The 20,448-nt window shown below is 41.6% G+C and overlaps 1 protein-coding gene across 1 annotated transcript in view; it reads right to left on the bottom strand.

The window, feature by feature from the left end:
• FMN2 (formin 2) overlaps positions 1 to 18,904 on the bottom strand; it is a 405,197-nt gene extending 386,293 nt beyond the window's left edge. Inside the window, 1 exon segment of the mRNA XM_050770753.1 lies at positions 17,058 to 18,904. Coding sequence (XP_050626710.1) covers positions 17,058 to 18,678 — 1,621 coding nt within the window. The 5' untranslated portion in view covers positions 18,679 to 18,904.
• Between the last annotated feature and the right edge of the window lie 1,544 nt (positions 18,905 to 20,448).

Below are 20,448 nucleotides of genomic sequence, written 5' to 3'. Positions count from 1 at the left end.
TTGAGTAATATGTTTAAGGTTATATACAAGGAGGAGGGCTAAATGCAAGTTTTGTACTGCGTTTTATGTCCTATAATAGCATTCAATTTTAATCATCTGTTTGAAACTTATATTTTAATAGCCTACAAATACGTCATTGATATTTTTTCCATGTGTGTGTTTGTGTGTGTGTGTGTGTGTGCGCGTGTGTGTGTGGTTTTTTTTTTTTTTTTTTTTGAGGGGGGGAGTCTCACTCTGTTGCCCAGGCTGGAGTGCAATGGCAGCATCTCAGCTCATTGCAACTCCGCCTCCTGGGTTCAAGTGATTCTCCTGCCTCAGCCTCCTGAGTAGCTGAGATTACAGGCTCTCGCCACCACGCCAGGCTAATTTTTGTATTTTTAGTAGAGACAGGGTTTCACGTTGGCCAGGCTGGTCTTGAACTCCTGACCTCAGGTGATCCATCCGCCTTGGCCTCCCAAAGTGCTGGGATTACAGGTGTGAGCCACTGCACCAGGCCCCTTCTGTGTATTTTTTAACGGTTGAAGGATGAACAAGATAGTTGCTGTATTTTAAAAGGTGTCAACATAGGTTTCTGTTTCTTCCAGGTCACTATATCTTATGCAAAATGAGAATTAAAACAGATATCTTGTCACATTAAATTTTTCTCTGACCTTATAGCTCAGACATAACTATCTAATAAATTTCCCTGATATCCCATATTATCTATAAATTGAAATATTAGGAGGAAATAAGGCTGTTGACAAACAAATCTATTATAAGACATTAATGATAATTGCTTAAGTTTATGATATCACTGAATACAGAGATATCACATATTCTGTATCTCACATACTAACAGCCTATACTGGCTAAATAAGAAAAAAAAATAAGGAGGGCCATTTATGATCAAATAGAAATTACCATGTCTAGTTTTAGGTCCAAAATGCTGCAGGTTTTACAGTACAAAGAAGACTGCCACAAGGATAAATATCTAGGGTTGTCTCAAAGAAAGAAAACAAATATGAAATCCAATAGCTACACAAATCATTAAGGAAACAAGTCACAAAACACACAGGGATGAGGAACTCCCTGCCCTAATCTGCAATGAAGATGACCACGGCTCATAAAGGGATCTGCACCAACATAAAGCAGAGTGAAACTCTACTATCCCTGGAGGAATCAAAACTCACCGAACCCAGGTACACCTTTGATTTAGACACTTTACAGGAAGATCCTCTCAGTCTTCAAGAAAAAGGGCCTGCAATGTGTCTTCATAATTGTTTTGAAGAAGTTGACTGTTCTCTGTGGTGAACTGAGGTACACGTTTGATGCATTTATGTTACTTGACACTAGGGATATTGAGAAAGGTATTCAAAGATGTGTTCTACATCAATTATAGCAAATACATCATACTGAGACAGAGTATTCAAAAAAATGACTTTGTTATAGAGAGTTCTTGGTACTACATGGTCTATTAAAATTGATATAAAGTTCAATTTGACTAGCATCAAGGGATTTTTTTCCCTGGGGAAGAGAGAAAAAGAAACTATCCAACTTCAATTTACCAAATGCTGAAAATGACAAAAATAAATAGAGAAATTTAATCTAATAAATCTAACAAAGTTGAAAAAAGAATATCATAGAACACATATGATGATAACTACCAACGATGTCAGGACCTATGACAGTTTATGAATTTCCTGGTATTTTTTTAAAAGGTCATGTAATAAATCAAGATTAAAAGGGAAAAACTATAGAAAGTCAGAAGAAAAATGATTTTTTAATTTAATTTTTCTATCTATTAAGTTAAATCCATAAAAGTGAATCTAATAAATGGCAGCTTCTAAAATCACTTGGTTGAAGAGTTTTACATAAATATTTAAAGCACTCTCAAATAAAAGAATGAGTCACACAGACCATAGCTGCTGCTCTGACTTTTCAAGTCGCATATCATTGACTCTCCTAGTTGGAAAGAATATCAGTGGTCAAGTTCAGCCTCTCCAGGGCTATGACCAGCCCCTTTGATCTTCTCAGTCTCTATTTTAACATCTCCAGTGATGATGACATTGATCGTCGCAAGACCACGCATTCCAACACTGGACCTTCTATAAGGTATGGCCTCCCTTGTGCTGAGTTGAATCATACAAACCGCTAGCAAATCTAACTCCTTCATCCTGAACACATTCAGTCTTCAGCTTGAATATAAATCTCAGGTTTCAATTGTGTTCCTACAGTCAATGGAAAGCTACTGGAAAACTTGGAGAGTGGCATTAAAAATCCTCCTGGGAAAGGCCAGGCACAGTGGCTCATACTGTAATCCCAGCACTTTGGGAGGCCGAGGCGGGCAGATCACAAGGTCAAGAGTTTGAAACCAGCCTGGCCAACATGGTGAAACCCCGTCTCTACTAAAAATATAAAAATTAGCTGGGCGTGGTGGTGGGTACCTGTAATCCCAGCTACTGGGCAGGCGGAGGCAGGAGAATTGCTTGAATCCAGGAGGTGGAGGTTGCAATGAGCCAAGATCACGCCATTGCACTCCAGCCTGGGCAACAAGAGCAAAAACTCTGTCAAAAATAAATAAATAAGCAAATAGCCTCCTGGAAAGGAGGGGATGAGTATTTAAAAACATATTTTTGGAGGTATATTTTAACAGGATGTAGAGACTAACTAAATATAAGGAGGCGGAAGAGCGGGGTAGCTTGGCTAACTGGCACAACTTCCAGATTTCTGACTTAAGAAACGGGGCAAAGGGCTGTGCTAGAAGGTATTATCCACCAGGAATCCAACATTACATAAGGGAGCAGGTTGGGTTTGGAGAAAAGATGAGTTCAGCTTGAAACTATTCCCATATCTTTACAAAGATGTTCAAAAGACAATATGAAATTGGCACCTGAAATTCACAAGAGAGATCTGAGCTAGAAATTTGATTTGTCAACATGCAGGGAAAGGATCCCTCAGGGTGGATGTTAACATAGACTACATATGAAGCCTGGGGAGAAAGCATCATTTAATTAGGAGAGTTAGGTGGAAGAAGAAGATCATATGAAGGTGTCTAAAAGGCATCCCAAAAGGCAGAAGGCAAACTAAGAAAAAGCATGCAATGGATACCCGGGGATGAATGGTTTTCTGATTAGATAAAATATTATATAGTTGTTTAAATTATGCTTTTGATGCATTTTAAATAATTAGTGAAATTTGTATTAATGTTGAAAACACAACATACTAAATTAAAACATTAATAATGTTTCTGGGTTTTAGGATTATGGCTCCCCAAAAAGAATATGGAAATCCACAAAAACTTACCATATTTAATGCTAAAAAGAAAGCCACAATAATTTCAAAAGAATCTACACAATGTACACTGTTCTATGATTATATTTCAATTATTTGCTGTAAAAAAAAAAGCACTACATTTAAAATCTCATATAACTCTAAACTATAGATTTTACTAAGTAAACTTTACATTTAAATAACATTCATAAAGGAAATCATGCAATATTTATATTCGATATTCGATAGATACCGAAAACAATTTCTTTACCCTAACAATAATCAACTAGAAATAAAACTAAAGTAAGATTCCATTCCCATTAGTAATAAAATATATGACGCATCAGGAAATAGTTCAGCAAAGGAAACACAAACTCTTAATGGAGAAAAGTCGAAACTCTATTAAAATGAATAAAAGATAATCTGAATAAATGAAGAGATCTTTCACAATCTCAGATAAAACAATAGTATAAAAGTGGAAACAGTCCTCAATTTAATCTACAAATTGACTAAAATCTCAATCAAACACCTTCAGGATGTTTTAAGAAACTCAACAACCTATTCTAAATTTATATGGAGGCCGGGTGCGGTGGTTCACACCTGTAACTCCAGCACTCTAGGAGGCCAAGGTGAGTGGATCACTTGAGGCCAGGAGTTCAAGACCAGCCTGGCCAACATGGTGAAACCCCATCTCTACTAAAGATACAAAAATTAGCCAGGCATGGTGGTGGGTGCCTGTAATCCCAGCTACTCGGGAGGCTGAACTGGGAGGATCACTTGAACCCAGGAGGTGGAGGCCGCAGCGAGCCGAGATCACATCACTGCACTCCAGCCTGGGTGACAGACCGAGACTCCGTCTCAAAAATAAATAAATAAATAAATAAAAATAAATTTATATGAAAACTCTAGGGTCCATATTGATGAACTAAGTCAACTTTGAAAAAGGAGGTACTTCTTTTGGAGATATCAGACATTTTGCAAAGTCACATTTATGAGAACCATATGGTACTTGCTGAAGATAAAAAAATACACATAAAAGGAATGAATATAAACCTCATAACAGACTTATCTATATATGGGAATGATCTAAAGGTAGCATCAAAAATCAATGAGTAAAAGACTAATTAGTAGATGGTGCTGGGAAAACTGGCTTGTCATATGGAGAAAAATAAAACTTGAGCTCTATATTACACCATACACCCAAGAGGACTCTACATCAAAGACTTAAATGTAAAGGGTAAGATGACAAAGTTAATAGAATACTATAGAGGGCAGAAAAGTTAATAGAATACTACAGAGGCAGAATTTTTGTAACCTAGGAGTAAGAGAATTTCTTAAATGAGACAAAAATAACACAAACTGTAGGTTAAAAATAGATGTGCACAGGCATGGTGGCTCACATCCGTAATCCCAGCACTTTGGGAGGCAAATGAAGGCAGCACATGAGTTCCAGACCAACCTGGGCAACGTGGCGAAACCCCATCTTTACTTAAAATACAGAAAATTAGCCGAGCTTGGTGGCGCATGTCTGTGGTCCCAGCTACTTGGGAGGCTGAGTTGGGAGGGTCACCTCAGCCTGGGAAGTCAAGGCTGCAGTGAGCTATGATCATGCCACTGTACTCCAGCCTGGGCGACAGAATGAGACTGTCTCAAAAAAAAAAAATTGACTATATCAAAATTAAGTATTTCTGTTCAACCAAGGACACTACAAATTTAAAAGAAGGATAAATATTAGGGGAAGATCTGTTATATCTAAAACTGACTCTATATGTCAAGATCCCATGATTACACAGAACTGAATCCACTCCAAATCATTTAAATAGGAAGAGACTTACTATAGAGTACTACTTGGTTTACAGATTCATGGAGGGCCTAAATAAAAAGGTTCTAGCATCTTTTTAGAAACCACTCACAGAGCCACTATACAGGACCAGGCCACCAAAGAAGCGACTGCCTCACCTCTGATCTAAAGTCGTTGGCTGCAGAAGCACACTTCCACTGCTAAAGCAGGACTCCTCATCACCGGATGCTCCCTCTGCTGCCAGCACCACAACTGTTGTGCCTACTTCTAGCCACACCAGCCGCATGGGCGAACCAAGCCCCCTTTTGGGTTACGGTAAGGCTGGCACCTGAACACTAGACCCCTGCTAACATTGCCCTGGAAGAATTAGAGTTTTTCAGCTGTGCTTGCACGTAGAAACAACAGAAGTCAATCTTAGGACTTACTAAGGCCTTCTAAACCTGGCACAAATCCATCAAACCTAAATCACATCTGAAACGTCACCTGCAAGGGAGTCTGAAAAATGTCATTTTTAGATTTCTGGTCTCTAAGCTAAGAAAAAGCCAGAAAGAGGCTTAGTGACAATCCATCGTATCTCTAACATTGGTAATAAATAGAATAATAGCTAGAATATACAGGAAGCCCTGTGAATAAACAAGGAGAATCGGGAAACTCGACAGAAAAATGTAAAAGCATATGAACAGGCAATTTGCAGAAGGCTAAACCTAAATGGCTAAAAATATACAACGGTTTTCCTCAAAAGCATTAGTCAGCAGATAAATACAAAGTAAAACAATGAGATACCACGTCCCCTCATTGGATTAGTAGGAATTGGATAATGCCAATTTGCCATGCTAAAGAAGCATAAACTAGGAAGGCATTCAGGAAACTAATCTGACAGTACCTACACAAATTAAACCTTTTATTTCATGACCTGACAATTCTACTTCCAAATGTATATCTCAGAGAAGTTCTCACATAGCTCCCCATATGGAAATATTCACCAGAGTGTTTTCTGTGGTGGCTGAGAAGTACAAGAATCTAGATGTTCACCATCATGCTTATGTTTAAATAAAATCTAGGGAATGTATCCAGAGCCACCACATTGCACAGCTCTAGGGGAACATTACTCACACACAATAAAAGGTGAATGGTAACCCTGGTACTAAACAACCCAGCAGGACTTTCATTCTTAGGAATACTACATAACAGTGGGAAGCAAAAACAAGGTGGCAATTCACCCAGAAAAGTTTGTAGATTTTTTTCCAAAGGCGGTTGAGTTTTGTTGTGTTCTTTTTAAGAAACAGAATGAGGTCTGCAACTCAGAGTATTTGTGTAAACTAAACATACACAGAAATACTATGTACTTTACAAAAAATGCATACTAATTCAAAGAGGGCAATACATAAAAGCGGTTCTGTGTGTCTACTAGCGGCTTCGGAATGGGAAGTGAAAATGCAGGGAGTATAATGAGGACACAATGAGTTCTGTCTGGACTGATGATGCAAGTATGTCACAGACTGAATGGATTCTCATGAATACAACTACATGGATTCTTTTTTTCTCTGAGGACCAGAAAGAAAAAGTGTTAAGAATACCTAAAGCTACAGACAGAACATGAGCTATCTGAAAAATGACAGAGACACTTAGGACGAGGTGAGGAATAGTAGATCCTGAACAATGAGGTGACAAAACTACAGAGCATTAAATATTAATACATATTAAAATATATATAATGTCTATTATATATAACATATATCTTATATATGCTAGGTAACATAATGTGTATATTAATATATTTAATATGTACATAGTAAAGAATTTAACTGCAGCCTCAGGGTGATAGGGGACCAATGACATGTTTCTATACTGGAACCAGTTCAAGTTTGTATTTTAAGTCATTTAGTCTCTTGCTTCATGCAGAATGGAGTGGAGAAAAGGCAGGTTGTGGACGAGAAATGCTGAGGAGGCTGTTGATAGGGATTTAAACTAGGAAGGGTAGAGATAATGGAAACAGAAATTAGAAGACATATGAAAGAGATATTTAGGAAAAGAACAGAGAAAATGAAAAAGATGAATTGGGTGTGAAGTATCAGAAGGATGGAGGAATCAAAGAACATGGCAAAGCTAGACAGCAACGCTTTGATTGGGAAACCCAGAAGGAGGGTGTTAAGAGGGTGGGTAAAATAGTAAGTATAGTTTTAGACACGGTGAATATGCTCAGCCTGTGATATCTAAGTGAGATATGTCTGATGTCCAGAGAAACACAGAAACTGTGGACACAACTCTAGCAGTCTATCGGTAATTAACAAAGCCAAGAGGACACATACAAAAGGAAAGTGGAGGCTCAACCTTAGGGGCTGAGCCTCCAGCTAAAGCTAAAGCCACATGCCTAGCTTTTACTATCCAAAAGTAGATGATATGAAAATGATTTGTGAATTTAGAGTCAAATGAGGCTCCTCAGAGAAATAATCCAAGTTAAAGATTAAAGGCATCGGCTGGGAGCAGCGGCTCATGCCTGAAATCCCAGCACTTTGGGAGGCCAAGGCAGATGGATCACCAGAGGTTAGGAGTTTGAGATAAGCCTGGCCAACATGGTGAGATCCCGTCTCTACAAAAAAAATGCGAAAATTGGCCGGGTGTGGTGGCATGTGCCTATAGTCCCAGCTACCCAGGAGGCTGAGGTGAGAGAATCTCTCGAACCTGGGAGGCAGAGGTTACAGTAAGCCGAGATGGCGCCACTGTATTCCAGCCTGGGTGACAGAGTAAGACCCTGTCTCAAAAAAAAAAAAAAAAAAAAAATTAAAGAATCACCTTTTTACTGATATCATGTAGTCAGCCCAGTCAAATGTCTCTCCACTTAAATCACTGCAGTTCTTATACAACCTTCTCTGCCTATCCCCAAAATATTGAATCCAACAGAGTCAACATACTTCTTGATTTTTCTAAAAATTGAACAGAGACAGATCAAACCCTATATCCTGAAAGAAACTGCAAGGATATCGTCCACACATTTTATATCCCAAAAGCCATTTAACCAAAATAGCACCAAAAGGACAGAAGATATAACTGGCTTATAGAAGAACATTTTGGTTAGCTGCAAAATGTAACACTTCCCACAGAGTGCTCAAATAACTTACCCTCTCCAAACAGGCAAGTATTGGTCTATAAGAAAAAGAAGCCAATTATCTTCAAGTATATAGGTTAAAAAATGAGTTGCAAAAGATTATCTCTATTGTTACCTCTTTTATTATACTTTTAAAAGATAAAGCTTGTATCTCAATAATGAAGAGACTCCTTACAAAACTCTCCACAGAGTATTCAAATGCATTTATTTGGGATCCTGAAATGGTTCTATTCTAGTCCATTTGCTTCTTAATGGGCTCAAACAAGCTGTACTTGTTTAAGGCCAATGGAACTTTTTTCTTTTTAAAGTAAAAAACCCAGCAGGGCACGGTGGCTCACGCCTGTAATACCAGCATTTTGGGAGGTCGAGGCGGGTGGATCACAAGGTCAGGAGATCGAGACCATCCTGGCTGACATGGTGAAACCCCGTCTCTACTAAAAACACAAAAATTAGCCAGGCGTGGTGGTGGGCACCTGTAGGCCCAGCTACTCGGGAGGCTGAGGCAGGAGAATGGCATGAACCCGGGAGGTGGAACTTGTAGTGAGCTGAGATCGCGCCACTGCACTCCAGCCTGGGCGACAGAGCGAGACTCCATCTCAAAAAATAAATAAATAAATAAATAAATAAACAAACAAACAAATAAAATAAAGTAAAAAACGTAGGAACTCTCAACACCTTTTACCCTTCTAGTTTCTAAGAAATTTTTATTATCAATGCATACTTCTAAATGGGATACCACTCTCATAAAAAGTATTTCAGTAAGCATATTCAATAGTAAGAAAAATTGAAAACGTAACAAAAACCAATATATTAAAGTATATTGAAGTAAGAGAATTAATAGTACTGCTTTTATTGAGCAATTTAAACTAAGGAAAAATGCAAAGCCTACAATCCATCCAAGAACAAGAGATGACTTAAGTTGCAGATAATGAACCTAAAAGTAATTACTCAGTATATTTTGTGCCAATATTAGAAAGCCTTCATATACTCTAACTCTTTGAGCCATACATTATATAATATAGCTTTCCATTTCATATATTTTCATAACACAGGATTAACCATCATACACAATCACTGTATCAGTGTTCAAAAACACAAGGTCCTATCGAGACCTGCCTGGGTAACATAAAGAAACCCTGTCTCTCCAAAAAAAAAAAAAAAATTATCCAGGCATAGTGGCTCATGCCTGTGGTCCCAGCTATTCAGGAGGTTGAGGTGCTGAGGTGGGAGGACTGCTTGGGACCAGGAGTTTGAGGCTGCAGTGAGCCATGAGCACACCACTGCGCTCCCGCTTGGGTGGCAGAGCACGACCCTGTCTCAAACACACACACACACAACGCAGACACACACACACACACACACACAGTCCTATTGTCAGATAATGACAGTCTAACCAATCCAAATCTCCTTCAGTACGAACCAAAAATTGATCAAAGCTATCAAAGTCAAAACATCACCACTCTCACCATCAATTACTCCATGGCATAAATGGGTCTTCCAGTATAGGAATTTTCTTCAGCTATACCAATAAAGGAAAGCTCTAAATACACACAGCATCCCTATTAGGCAGAAAAGGTACCTGCTGGAATCATTATTTCTGTAGAACCACAGTGTTGAAATTGACTTGAAGGAAGACGCTTCCCAGCAGGATTGCATTCACTCTTCCATCCTGGGAAGCCAGGGTATGAACAAGAGGCAAGAAATGATTGCCTTGTGCCCTAATAGGAAACTGGTGGTAAAATGGAAAGGGAAATAGATTGTTCTCAGCCTGCACTCTTCCCATAGCGCTGACACTAGCTTATTGATACACATTCTTTCCCCTCCTGCGCACCTAAAACAACCATTTAAATGACACAGAATTTCTTCCCATATGTGTCCACTGTATCACCAGGTACTACAACAAAGGACCCTTCTGCGTGAAGTACAAAAAAAGACTCAACTGAGTAGTGCCTAAGCCTTTTTAAGCATAATTTTGAAACGCATTATAGGCTTGATTTTCTCAAGAAAGTATTCCATTCCTCCTGAAAATAATAGGACCATATTCAGTCCATTGCAGCTCTAGGATAACAGACAATAAAGCTTCCAGTGGGTTCCTGGTAGGTTGGAGCCTGACGGGATCACAGAAGAGTGGCAGTAATTTTCCCATCCAATCAACACTTCCAAGTACATCTTTACAAAGGAGTAAGACATAAATTCTTCCCTCCCTCTCACCCATAGTAGAGCATCAGGTATCAAAAGGATAATAAATCTCTAGTGTGGTTAGCACCTTATTATAGCATCCAGAAATAACTGTTCCTTACTCCTAGAATTTTGATGTTATAACGACCTTGCTTTACTACCATTCCGAACTGATTAGAAGTCATTTTTTTCCATATATTTATATTTTAATATAAAAAAGCCTTAGAAAGTTTCTATAGTCACTAAAATTATATCTAATAACTAGCAGGTCACAGGCAGTACTTTTTTGTTTCTTTCTAACAGTCCTTTAATGCTAACTTTTATTAGCATCAGGTTAGTACTTAGAATATAAAAACAGGGATGAACAGAGGAATACAATTTTCTCTATTCCCTTTACCTCTTCTTTCATTACAATAACGTTTATATTTGGAAGCTCAGTTACTGTAATGTCATTACTATTTTAACATTAACCTGCAGAAACAAGAATAGCTATTCTTCTATCAACATAAGTTCTATAAAGTATCAATGATTCAATCACACCTCATTGAAAATAATTAATTTTGACTGCCCAGCAAGGTTAGTAATTTTCCAGCTTCAATTCAACTGGTTTTAATTGCCAGTAGGAAGCCTGGATACTCAACTTGTCTATATTACCACCAAAAATGGTGAATGAGCAAGTATTCATCAAGACCTCAGTATAGTCAGTGCCTTTCCCATACTGACAGGCACGCAGCAAGGCACGGAAGAGATACCTGTGGACAGATTAGTAGGAGAGGAGATGATGGACGGATGGAATCAGGTGAACAGGCAAGGAGGAAAGAAAGGCAGAGGGTGGCAAGAAAGAAGACCAAAAGAATCTCTAAATCCAAGAAGCCTATATAATATGATCTAGACAGTAAAGTACAGAAAAAGTGAGATGACAGCCAGTAAGGCCTGGCTGGAAAAGATACAAAGAGGAAATGGAATTCAATCAGCACTTTTCAAATGCTAAAGCCAAAGAGACAAATCATGTATTCCAAGAGGGTAAAGCTGCAAGACAAAGGCACAAAGTCGGGAAAATGAAATGCGTGTTCATAAAACAGTAAGCAGATTAGTTTGTGTAAAGTAGAGCATTTATGAAGGAGATCGTGGGAAGGTAAAGCTGCAAAGTCAGGGGATTGCAGCCAGATGCTGTGCAGAGCAGAAACACTGAGTGAGGGTGTCAGCTGCCGCCTCCTCTTCTCACCCCTTCTTTGGAAAGCAGCACCCTCCCCCGAATCTCATAGTCACACCCCATCATATGCTTTCCTTATCCAACCCCGACAACAAAACGAAATATCTGATAAGTGACAAAAATGCTTACAATTCCAGGAAAAAAAAGAAAAACAAATACATAAAATAAACAATTCGCAAAAAAAAAAAAAGAAAAAAAAGAAAACTGGGGCTCAACTAGTATCTGGTCAATTCATATCCTCCTAAGTTTTTGTATACAATTTCAGAGTTGTTTTAACAAATTTGGTTCTGATCACTTTGACGAATGACTTTTTTTAAGATAAGACATCCAGTCAGGAGCACAGATAGCCCAGATGACTGCCTCTCAGGTACCAGGCAGAATTGTAGGGGCTTTACGTATGCTATTTCATTTAATCTTAATAGTATTAATTTGAAATTATTCTTCTACCTTCATAGATACGAGGAGAAATTACTGGAGAGTCACTTAGCTATACAGCAAAACTAGGATTGCAAATATACCTAGAATGAAAGTAGTCAGAATAACTACTGCTACCTTTATCCAACTGTATATTTTCTGTATCTTTTCACAAGAATCAGAAGGAAAAGCACTCAAAGCACCTGTTCCATTTCAAATACACATGGCTTAGATACAAATGCCTAAATGCACTTAAAACTAGGCCAGTCCTCAACTCATAAAGCAGTCATTAAAACCCATCACTGAAGCTACTGGTGCACTTGACTTCAATCCAAACCACAGGCCCAAAGAAACCATGAGAAAGGATGTTTCAGACCAATCTAAAATGATTTAAGATCAGTGTTCCGGTCCCGGCTTACGTTGCCAAATTCTTCTCTGATATATGGAACCCAGTAAGGCAGTATTTAGGTGAAAGCATAGCATTCATACAAACCCCTTTCCTTTTATAATAAGCCATTTTATACGTATCAGGGAGATTCTGACCTTCATTCATTCGTCAGACATTAACTGGACATCTATACTCTGTCAGGGGCTCTTGCTGGAAATCAAACTACTCCTGGCCTTAAAACAATCCAGTGTAACAATTTCCCAAGCCATATGAGAAAAGGCATACTCCTAGAGTGGGTCCTTCCCTCTATTGATATAAAAATCGAGATAGGCCGGGCACAGTGTTTCACACCTGTAATCCTAGCACTTGGGGAGGCCAAGGCAGGTGGCTCACCTGAGGTCAGGAGTTCAAGACCAGCCTGGCCAACATGGTGAAACCCTGTCTCTACAAAAAAATACAAAAATTAGCTGGGTATGGTCATGGGAGCCTATAATCCCAGTTACTTGGGAAGCTGAGGCAGGAGAATCGCTTGAACCCAGTGGGCGGAGGTTGCAGTGAGCCAAGATCGCGCCACTTCACTCCAGCCTCAGTGACAAGAGTGAAACTCTGTTTTGCAAAAAAAAAACAACAACAAACAAACAGAAAAACAACATAACCTTCAGAAAGGCCAAAATCAGAGTTGTACAATCCAAGTTCTAGAGTCTATGCACTTTATTAATTAGCTAGTCCTCCAAAAGCTCACTGATCTACTTGGTTTCATCTTATGCATATTAACAACAGATTTGGTTTTCTAAGGACATATCCTGGATGGGCCACTTACTAGCTTAATGCCCTTAGGCAAGAAGTTACTTTACTGTCTGAGCCTGGGTTTTTTCATTGGAAAAATGAGGATAAACAGCTATACTTCAAGACTGTTGTAAGGATTAGAGATAGTTATGTAATGCACCAACAGAGTCTGGCACTTAGTCTGGCACTTAGAAGTACAATAAGTATAGCCAATATCATAATTACAGGAATTGTAAGCCAATTACAAATTGATCAGAAAAGTCCAATTACAAAAAAATTGAGAGACAGGAGCAAAGCGACTAAAGGCAGCTAAAACAATAAATATCTGGCAGCAAGAAAACAACCAAGAAACTACACAGACAAAAAAAACCTCAGAAACTACAGACTGAGGCCAACAGCCCACACACTTTGATAGCTGTTGAGGACATCACTAATGTTTTTATAAGATGTAACAATGATGTGCCTGAAGATGACATTAAGCCCTTTAAAACAGATTAAACTTTTATTCCATGTGTTTAAAAAAAGATAAGCACATAATTGACTTGGGAAAGATTCCTATCAAAAGTGATTTAGCATCACAAATTTAACACGTTAGATATCTAAAGTTTAATTAACTGCAAAACTCTAGTACCAAGCTTCTGTTATACTTCATATGTAAGGGAACCTCCCGAATTTCAGACGCCATTTTTTCTACTAAACACTGAAAAAGATGTATTTCAAACAAATTTATTATGAAATACTTAAATGCAATGGCCTAAGGCATCATCAGTTTCTTAATAGCTAAAACAAGATAAAGTTTGGTCTCCCTCATTGCTAAATGTTCTTAGATCTACCAAAGAGACACAAACATGTGCCACAGAAATCCCTTTTCACGTGTATTTTCTCCCTACATTTGGAAGGCAGTAAAAAGCGAAAAACATCTGTTCCTTCCTGTAGCGCTGACAATCCTCATTCTATGGTCTAAAAATAAAACATGCTTATGGAAGCTTATAGATACAATGCTCACCTGCTTCAAAGGCAGCTGGCAATTAATTGATCCAAATACATGTAAAATTAAGGCCAAGAAGAAATTTCCCTAAGGACAATGCTAGTGTTCCCCATGCCGGTAATTTCCAAGACACCCATAAAAAAATAGTGGAGGAGAGTAAAGCAGCAAACGTAGTGCCAGATGACATGAAGAGTTGACAGCTGAGAAACAAGGGCCTGTGTCAATCTGGATTCATTCTACCACCATAAGAACAGTTTCCATGAGAGCTGCTTAGAGAAAATCTGGTTCACTCTGGCCAACAATCACCCTTCATCCAGCTCAAGGAAGGCCAGATGTTTAAGCATTAAAGGAGTACACCTTATTAAAAACAGGAACTGGAAAATCTAACTAAAGAAAGGCCCTAAATCTGATCATATATTTTATAAACAGTTTTTACTCTCTATAGGGCCTTAAAACATTGAACATCCAAACAGAAATAATAAGTACATTAGACTTGAATCATCGACTCACTTTCTATTTCTGGATCTGCCTCTGAATGAATCACAGTGTGACCTTGAGAAAGTTATTTCACCTCTTTCTCTATCTCCATTTCCCCACCAGTTACGAAGTTGGGTAAAGCCTACTGATCCTCTTTTCCTGAACAATGCTGAGTGAATGAGATAAATATATGGAAGCTGCTACACAAAAAGATATTTGCTGATTACCAACCAGCTGTATCCAACCATCAAATACAAAATAGGTGATGTCCTTATAAAAATGACTAGCTCTGCACTTCTACTCTGCACAATTTAAAAAACAAATCGCCTGGAGAGGTCAACAAAACCCAGGTGGTTCCTATACAGGACTCTTTTAAGAGTCCCAGATTTCAAATTTGGGAATACTTAGCAAATTAAAATAAAATGCGAGTTCCAAGAAGACACTTTTTTTAAAAAGGAAAAGAAACATTCAACCTATTTAGGGTCTTGTGATCTTCCAGGACTCTGTTCAATCCTCCTCTCTCAAGTCCTCTTCCCTCACCCCTTGCCACCAAGCAGGTAAGCCACTGCATCCGTGATGTCCCAGCAGTGATTTGCATGTCTCTATCTATACAGATATTTCTGTGCACTGCACTTATTTCATGTCTCCTCCTCACTAGTCAGTGAGGCTTAGAAGGGCAAAATCATGATTTAATGGCCTATGTATCACCTACATCTAGAATACTGCCTAGCACAGTGTGCTACCATTTAGAATACTGCATAGCACAATGCGGCTGCTCAATGGGTGTGTGCGTATGTGTGGGTATGCACATATATGCACACAAATGTATATACATATATATATATATATTTGCTAAATGAATGAAAAAAATAAATTTCCAAAGTCTTATGCTACTAGGAATAACTATCATTAATATTAATGATTGATAATCATTATGGTGAATTATTTTCACTTTTCGAAAACGATATACGTGAATGTCACTTAAAGAGAAAATATGTGATGCCTCACCAACATTAAATTCATGAAAATTAATGCAAAAACTTTCCAATTTTCTTTTATCAAAAGTGATCTTTTTTCAATTTGTTGGGTTTTTTTTTACAATTTATCTAGTGGGTATAAAACTACAAACATTCTTTTTAACAATCTACACAATAAAGAGAAGGTGGAAAAGAAGAAAAATAAGAGTATGTGAAATGAATAGAAGAAGCTACTTTTAAGGGTAAGACCCTATAAAGGCAAAATAAAAGGTAGCCCACAGATGTAAATTAAAATGTGGTCAATAAGTAGCTACCCCAACATTACCAGCATTTAGTCAGCCAAGAAGTCGCTGTCTGTGCTGAGAAATTTCATCTAAGCGATGTTTTATACATAATGTTTAAAATAACAGAACATAAGATTTTAAAATTTTCAGATTGCATTTGAAATGTTTAATCCTTCAGATATTTATCATAAACCTATCAGTAGTCATGTGACTTTTCATATTTTTCCATTCATTAAATTCTAACACTCTATTTCATTTAATAATCAAGAATAGAGGTTAGGTAAACACGTCGGGCTCTTAAGGTAAGGCCTTGGGTCCTGTAAGCCTGTAAGCTAGGATAAACTCATTAGACTGCTTGACATTGACCACAGCAAACAAACTCTGGCTGTGCTTTATGTCACCCTGGGTGTGAGTCTATAACATATGCTAGGGAAGGGAGGTACCAGTTGAACTAGATGTGCTTTTGACCTTCTCACCTTCACTATCTCCAAACTACAGGCTGTTCTGGGTTGGACCATGAAACTAAATGAAAATGATCCCTACTATTCTATTTATTAATTTTCTAATAGCATGTATCGGATTTTCTTGCAGCAGCAAACAGGAGTGAGTGACCGCTTAACTTCACTAAGTAGCGGAACCCAGATTGCTGCAAGATAGAAACTACATATTACATACATACCAAACGTGTACAAATACACACAGATACTAGAGCGGTCAGAGATTGCATTTGGATCGTACTTGAATAAATGATTTGTGCCTCCAAAACCGACTGTTGCGAAAGAACCATGAACAATTTTTTTCTTTGTAATGCTGTGGTGATGAGAAATGAAAGAGAAGAATGATGGTTTAGCTAACAAGACGAAAAAGGAGTTTATCTCCCTGGCGTGACCCTACACATTGTGAAGAGCAGATATTTTGGTGAAATGGGCAGAGCAACCTTTTTTGAGATGACTTAGAACAGACACAACTAAGTTGTTCCCTTTAAGATCTTGTAAGAACACAGAAAACCAACAAGTATGTCCGAGGCATTTCACCGAGGGGGGCGAGCTCGGTGGGCCGAAAAGGATTCCCTACGGAGAAGAGACACGCCACTACCAGGTCACCGCCTTCCAGAGTCCAGGGAGGGCGGGTGGCAGGGGAAGGCCCTGATTGGCAGGCGACTTGCGACCCGGAGGCCAGCAGCAGGGCGCGCTCACCTGTGAACACGTTCTGGAAGCCATCCGCAGCCGCTGGCGCCCCAGACGCCTTGGCGGCCAGTGCCGGGGACACTCCACCGCCGCTGTCAGCGGCCACCCCGCGCTCCAGCAGGTGCGCGGAGCCTCCCGCCCGGGGCGTGCGGGCGCCCAGCTCCTCCGTCCAGTCCGCCGAGCGGCTCAGGCCGCCCGCAAGGCCGCCGTCGGCCCGGTGCTTCTTGGCCGGGGCGGCTACGGAGGCCAGGGCAGTTCTGGACCCTCGGCTCAAGGAGGGCTCCGGCCGCCTCTTGATCCTGGGGCTCTGATTAGGGGACTGAGACGGGGAGTGATTGGGCGAGCTGAGCTGCCGGGTGGTGGTCTTGATGTAGCAGGGGGTGATGAGCGGGTAGGGCTTGAAACAGCGCTGGCTGGGCGCAGGGCTGCCGGGCAGGGAAGCGGCCGCGGGGGAGTCAGGTCCTTGCGCTTCCTCCTCCGGCTCTTCCTCCAGCCTCTGCGGGGCGTCCTCTCCCACCTCCGGGGCCCACTCCTCCCCCGGAGAGCCCCGGGGCGCATCCTCAAAAGCATCCTCCTCGCCCTCCTCATCCGTGTCCCCAGCCCCTCGCACGGGGGCTCCGGCCGCTTCCTCCCCCGGCCCGGTCTCGGGAAACGGGAAAGCCGTGGAGGACGGCGAGTCTGCGACCGCGGGTTGGGCCGCCGGGAGGCCGGGCGCCTCGGAGGCTGGGAGGCCGCCGGGGGACGGCGATTGCTGGGGCTCCCGGGGCTCGGCGGCCAGGATCTCGGGCAGGTCGGAGAGCGCGGACAGCGCCTGCTCAGTGTCCGGACTGCCCGGGGCCTCCCCAGCCCCGCCGCTCGGCCCCAGCAGGAACCGGTCCAGGCCCAGGAAGGCCCCGGGCTGAGGGGAGACGGCGGTGGGGGGCGCTGCAGGCTCCTCGGCGCCCTGGAGCTGCTGCTGCTGCTGCTGCTGTTGCTGGAGCTGGAGCTGGAGCTGCTGCTGCTGCTGCTGCTGCAGGCGGATCGCCTGCTGGATGTCTGAAAGCAAATCCTCTTGCTCCGTAGCCGAGTGGAAGCTATAGATGTCCGTGTCCGAGCCCGAGCTGGTCCTCTGTCCATCTTGCGCCCCTGCTGCAGTTTCCACATCCTCGGCGACCGGCCGGCCCCTGACCCTAGCCTCGGCAGGCCCAGGACCCCCTGGACGGGTCACCTCAAAAGGGTCCGCACACTCGGTATCCGATAGGCCGGTCTCGTCCGCCGAGAGGCTGAGGTCCGGAGTCTTGGTGAGCAGGGAGTGAGCGCTGTCCAGCTCCCCCGTCTGCAGGGCCTGGGAATCCAGCACATCTTCGCGGGAGCCGCCGGCGCCTTTCCCCTTGGACAGATTCTTCCTGATCCGCAGGTTGGAAAACACCGAGGCTCTGGAGTCCGACTTGCTCTTCTTCTTGCCCGACTCCCCGCCGCCGCCCCCTCCCCCCTTGCCGTGCTTGCCCAGCGCCTTCTTACCCCCGCTCCCCTTCTTTGTGGTTTCCACATCCCTGGGCCCCAGCGCATCCTCGGCGCCGCCGCCGCCGCCGCCGCCTTCGTGCAAGGCATCACCTGCGCTCCTCTTCAGCTTCCCATCCTGGTTCCCCATGGTGCAATCCCGCTGCTGCGCCGCCGCGACGCGGGCACTCAGGCCATCCCGGCCCTCCTCGGCCCCGGGCCCGGGCCGAGGGAGTCTCCCGGGAGAGTCAGGCGGCGGCTGGGCGAGCCGCTGGGAGGAGAGGCCGACGCGCGCCCGGCTGGCCCCGCTCGCATCTGCGGCCGCTTTGCATAATGCGCGGCGGCTCCCGTGGCTGCCGTCGCTGCGGCTGCGGCTGCGGCTCGGGGCCGGCGGGGCGCGAACATGCTCAGTGCAGAGCGCGGCGCCCGCCAATGGCTGCGCAGAACGCAGCTCAGGCCTGGCTCCTCGCCCGCCGCCACCGCCCCCTCGGCCCCCGCGCGCCTCCTCGCTGAACCTGGGCGCGAAAAACGTTTCCTCTATCTCGGGGACTTTAATCTCCACCGTGCGAATCGCATGCATTGTCCCCGACCGAAGAGATCGTCAGCTGGAAGATGCACTCTGATCTTCAGAGCTACTGGACCTGCCACGAGAAAAGTTAAACAAAAAAGAAGAAATTTTTACATGGGGAAAAACTGAAGCCCAATTCCAGTTTAGAGGTGCCATCGGGTCACGGCCACATACACAACCCCCTGTCTGCCTCTGCATGGCTGTTCAATAAATATTTGTTGAATGAATGGATTGTTCTGTTTCTTGAATAATTGATCATCTCGTTGAACACTGTTGATGCGCGTGAGCATATGGTTCAAGAAAGGTTACTGCGCATGGTACTGCTTTTATGTTTCACACACAGACCCTGCTTCTCCAGAAGAGGACATTAGCTGTCATTTCTAAAGTTGGGTTATAATTTTTTTTTTTTTTTTTTTGACAGAAGAAAGAGGTAGGAGAAGTAGAAAATACTGAGATTAGAGTTGATTAAAATGCTAATCTCCAAATTCTATGTGTTTACCATATAAATTAAACAGCATTTGTATTCAAAAAGGGTACATATACGATAACTCCCAGGAGGTCAAACTCATCAATATTAAACATGTCACTATTGTAGCTGCCTATAAAAAGGAAAAAGACAGAAGGGAAACACCCTTGGCACAAACACACAAAATCAGATGTTATGCTATAAACTACCACTTTCCCAAGCAAACCCTTCCAGGCAGACTTCGTCCTGTAAAAGTTTCTTAACCTTCTGTCCACAATATTGGGATAAACATTTTTCCTCATTGAACATTTCGTCATTATTTGCATTATTTATTACCTATTTTGTAAGAATTGTTTTATTTAAAAAAATATGGATATCTAAAGAAGCTTTAAGCAGTAAACTGAGATTAAAGTGGCATTAGTAAGTTTTACAAGTATTTAAGCAAAAGTTCATTGATAACCACTTGGAAAATATGGAATAGATATCCAACTTATTAATATTTTCAAAGTAACCCAGAGGAGGGAGAAAGGCTATATATTATATTGTCCAACTTAAATGTAACAAGCAAATGTGTAGCCTTCCTTTGCATATTATGAACGAGGCTTTTAAATTTTTTTTTTAAAAAAAGGTTGGTCTTGTCAGTCTTTGATTACTATCCTTTTTCAAACTATGTTTTTTAAAATAAATGTAATTTAAGGGCAGTTAGCCAGTTATCCTTAGGTGGCCCTTTCAAGTAAATGCTTTAGAGAAATCAACTTTAATAACTTTGCCAGGGTTATATCCCAGTCTCCAAGCAATTCCGGAGTACATGAAAAGCCTTTGTTTCACCTCTTTCACAAGACTGCTCTCTCCTTTCTTCTAGAATCTAGGCTCCTCTGAGGGCACAA

This window comes from Macaca thibetana, chromosome 1 (assembly GCF_024542745.1).
Source record: "Macaca thibetana thibetana isolate TM-01 chromosome 1, ASM2454274v1, whole genome shotgun sequence".
Taxonomy (NCBI): domain Eukaryota; kingdom Metazoa; phylum Chordata; class Mammalia; order Primates; family Cercopithecidae; genus Macaca; species Macaca thibetana.
The sequence above is the reverse complement of the archived record's forward strand: the minus strand, read 5'-3'. Positions and strand labels throughout refer to the sequence as shown.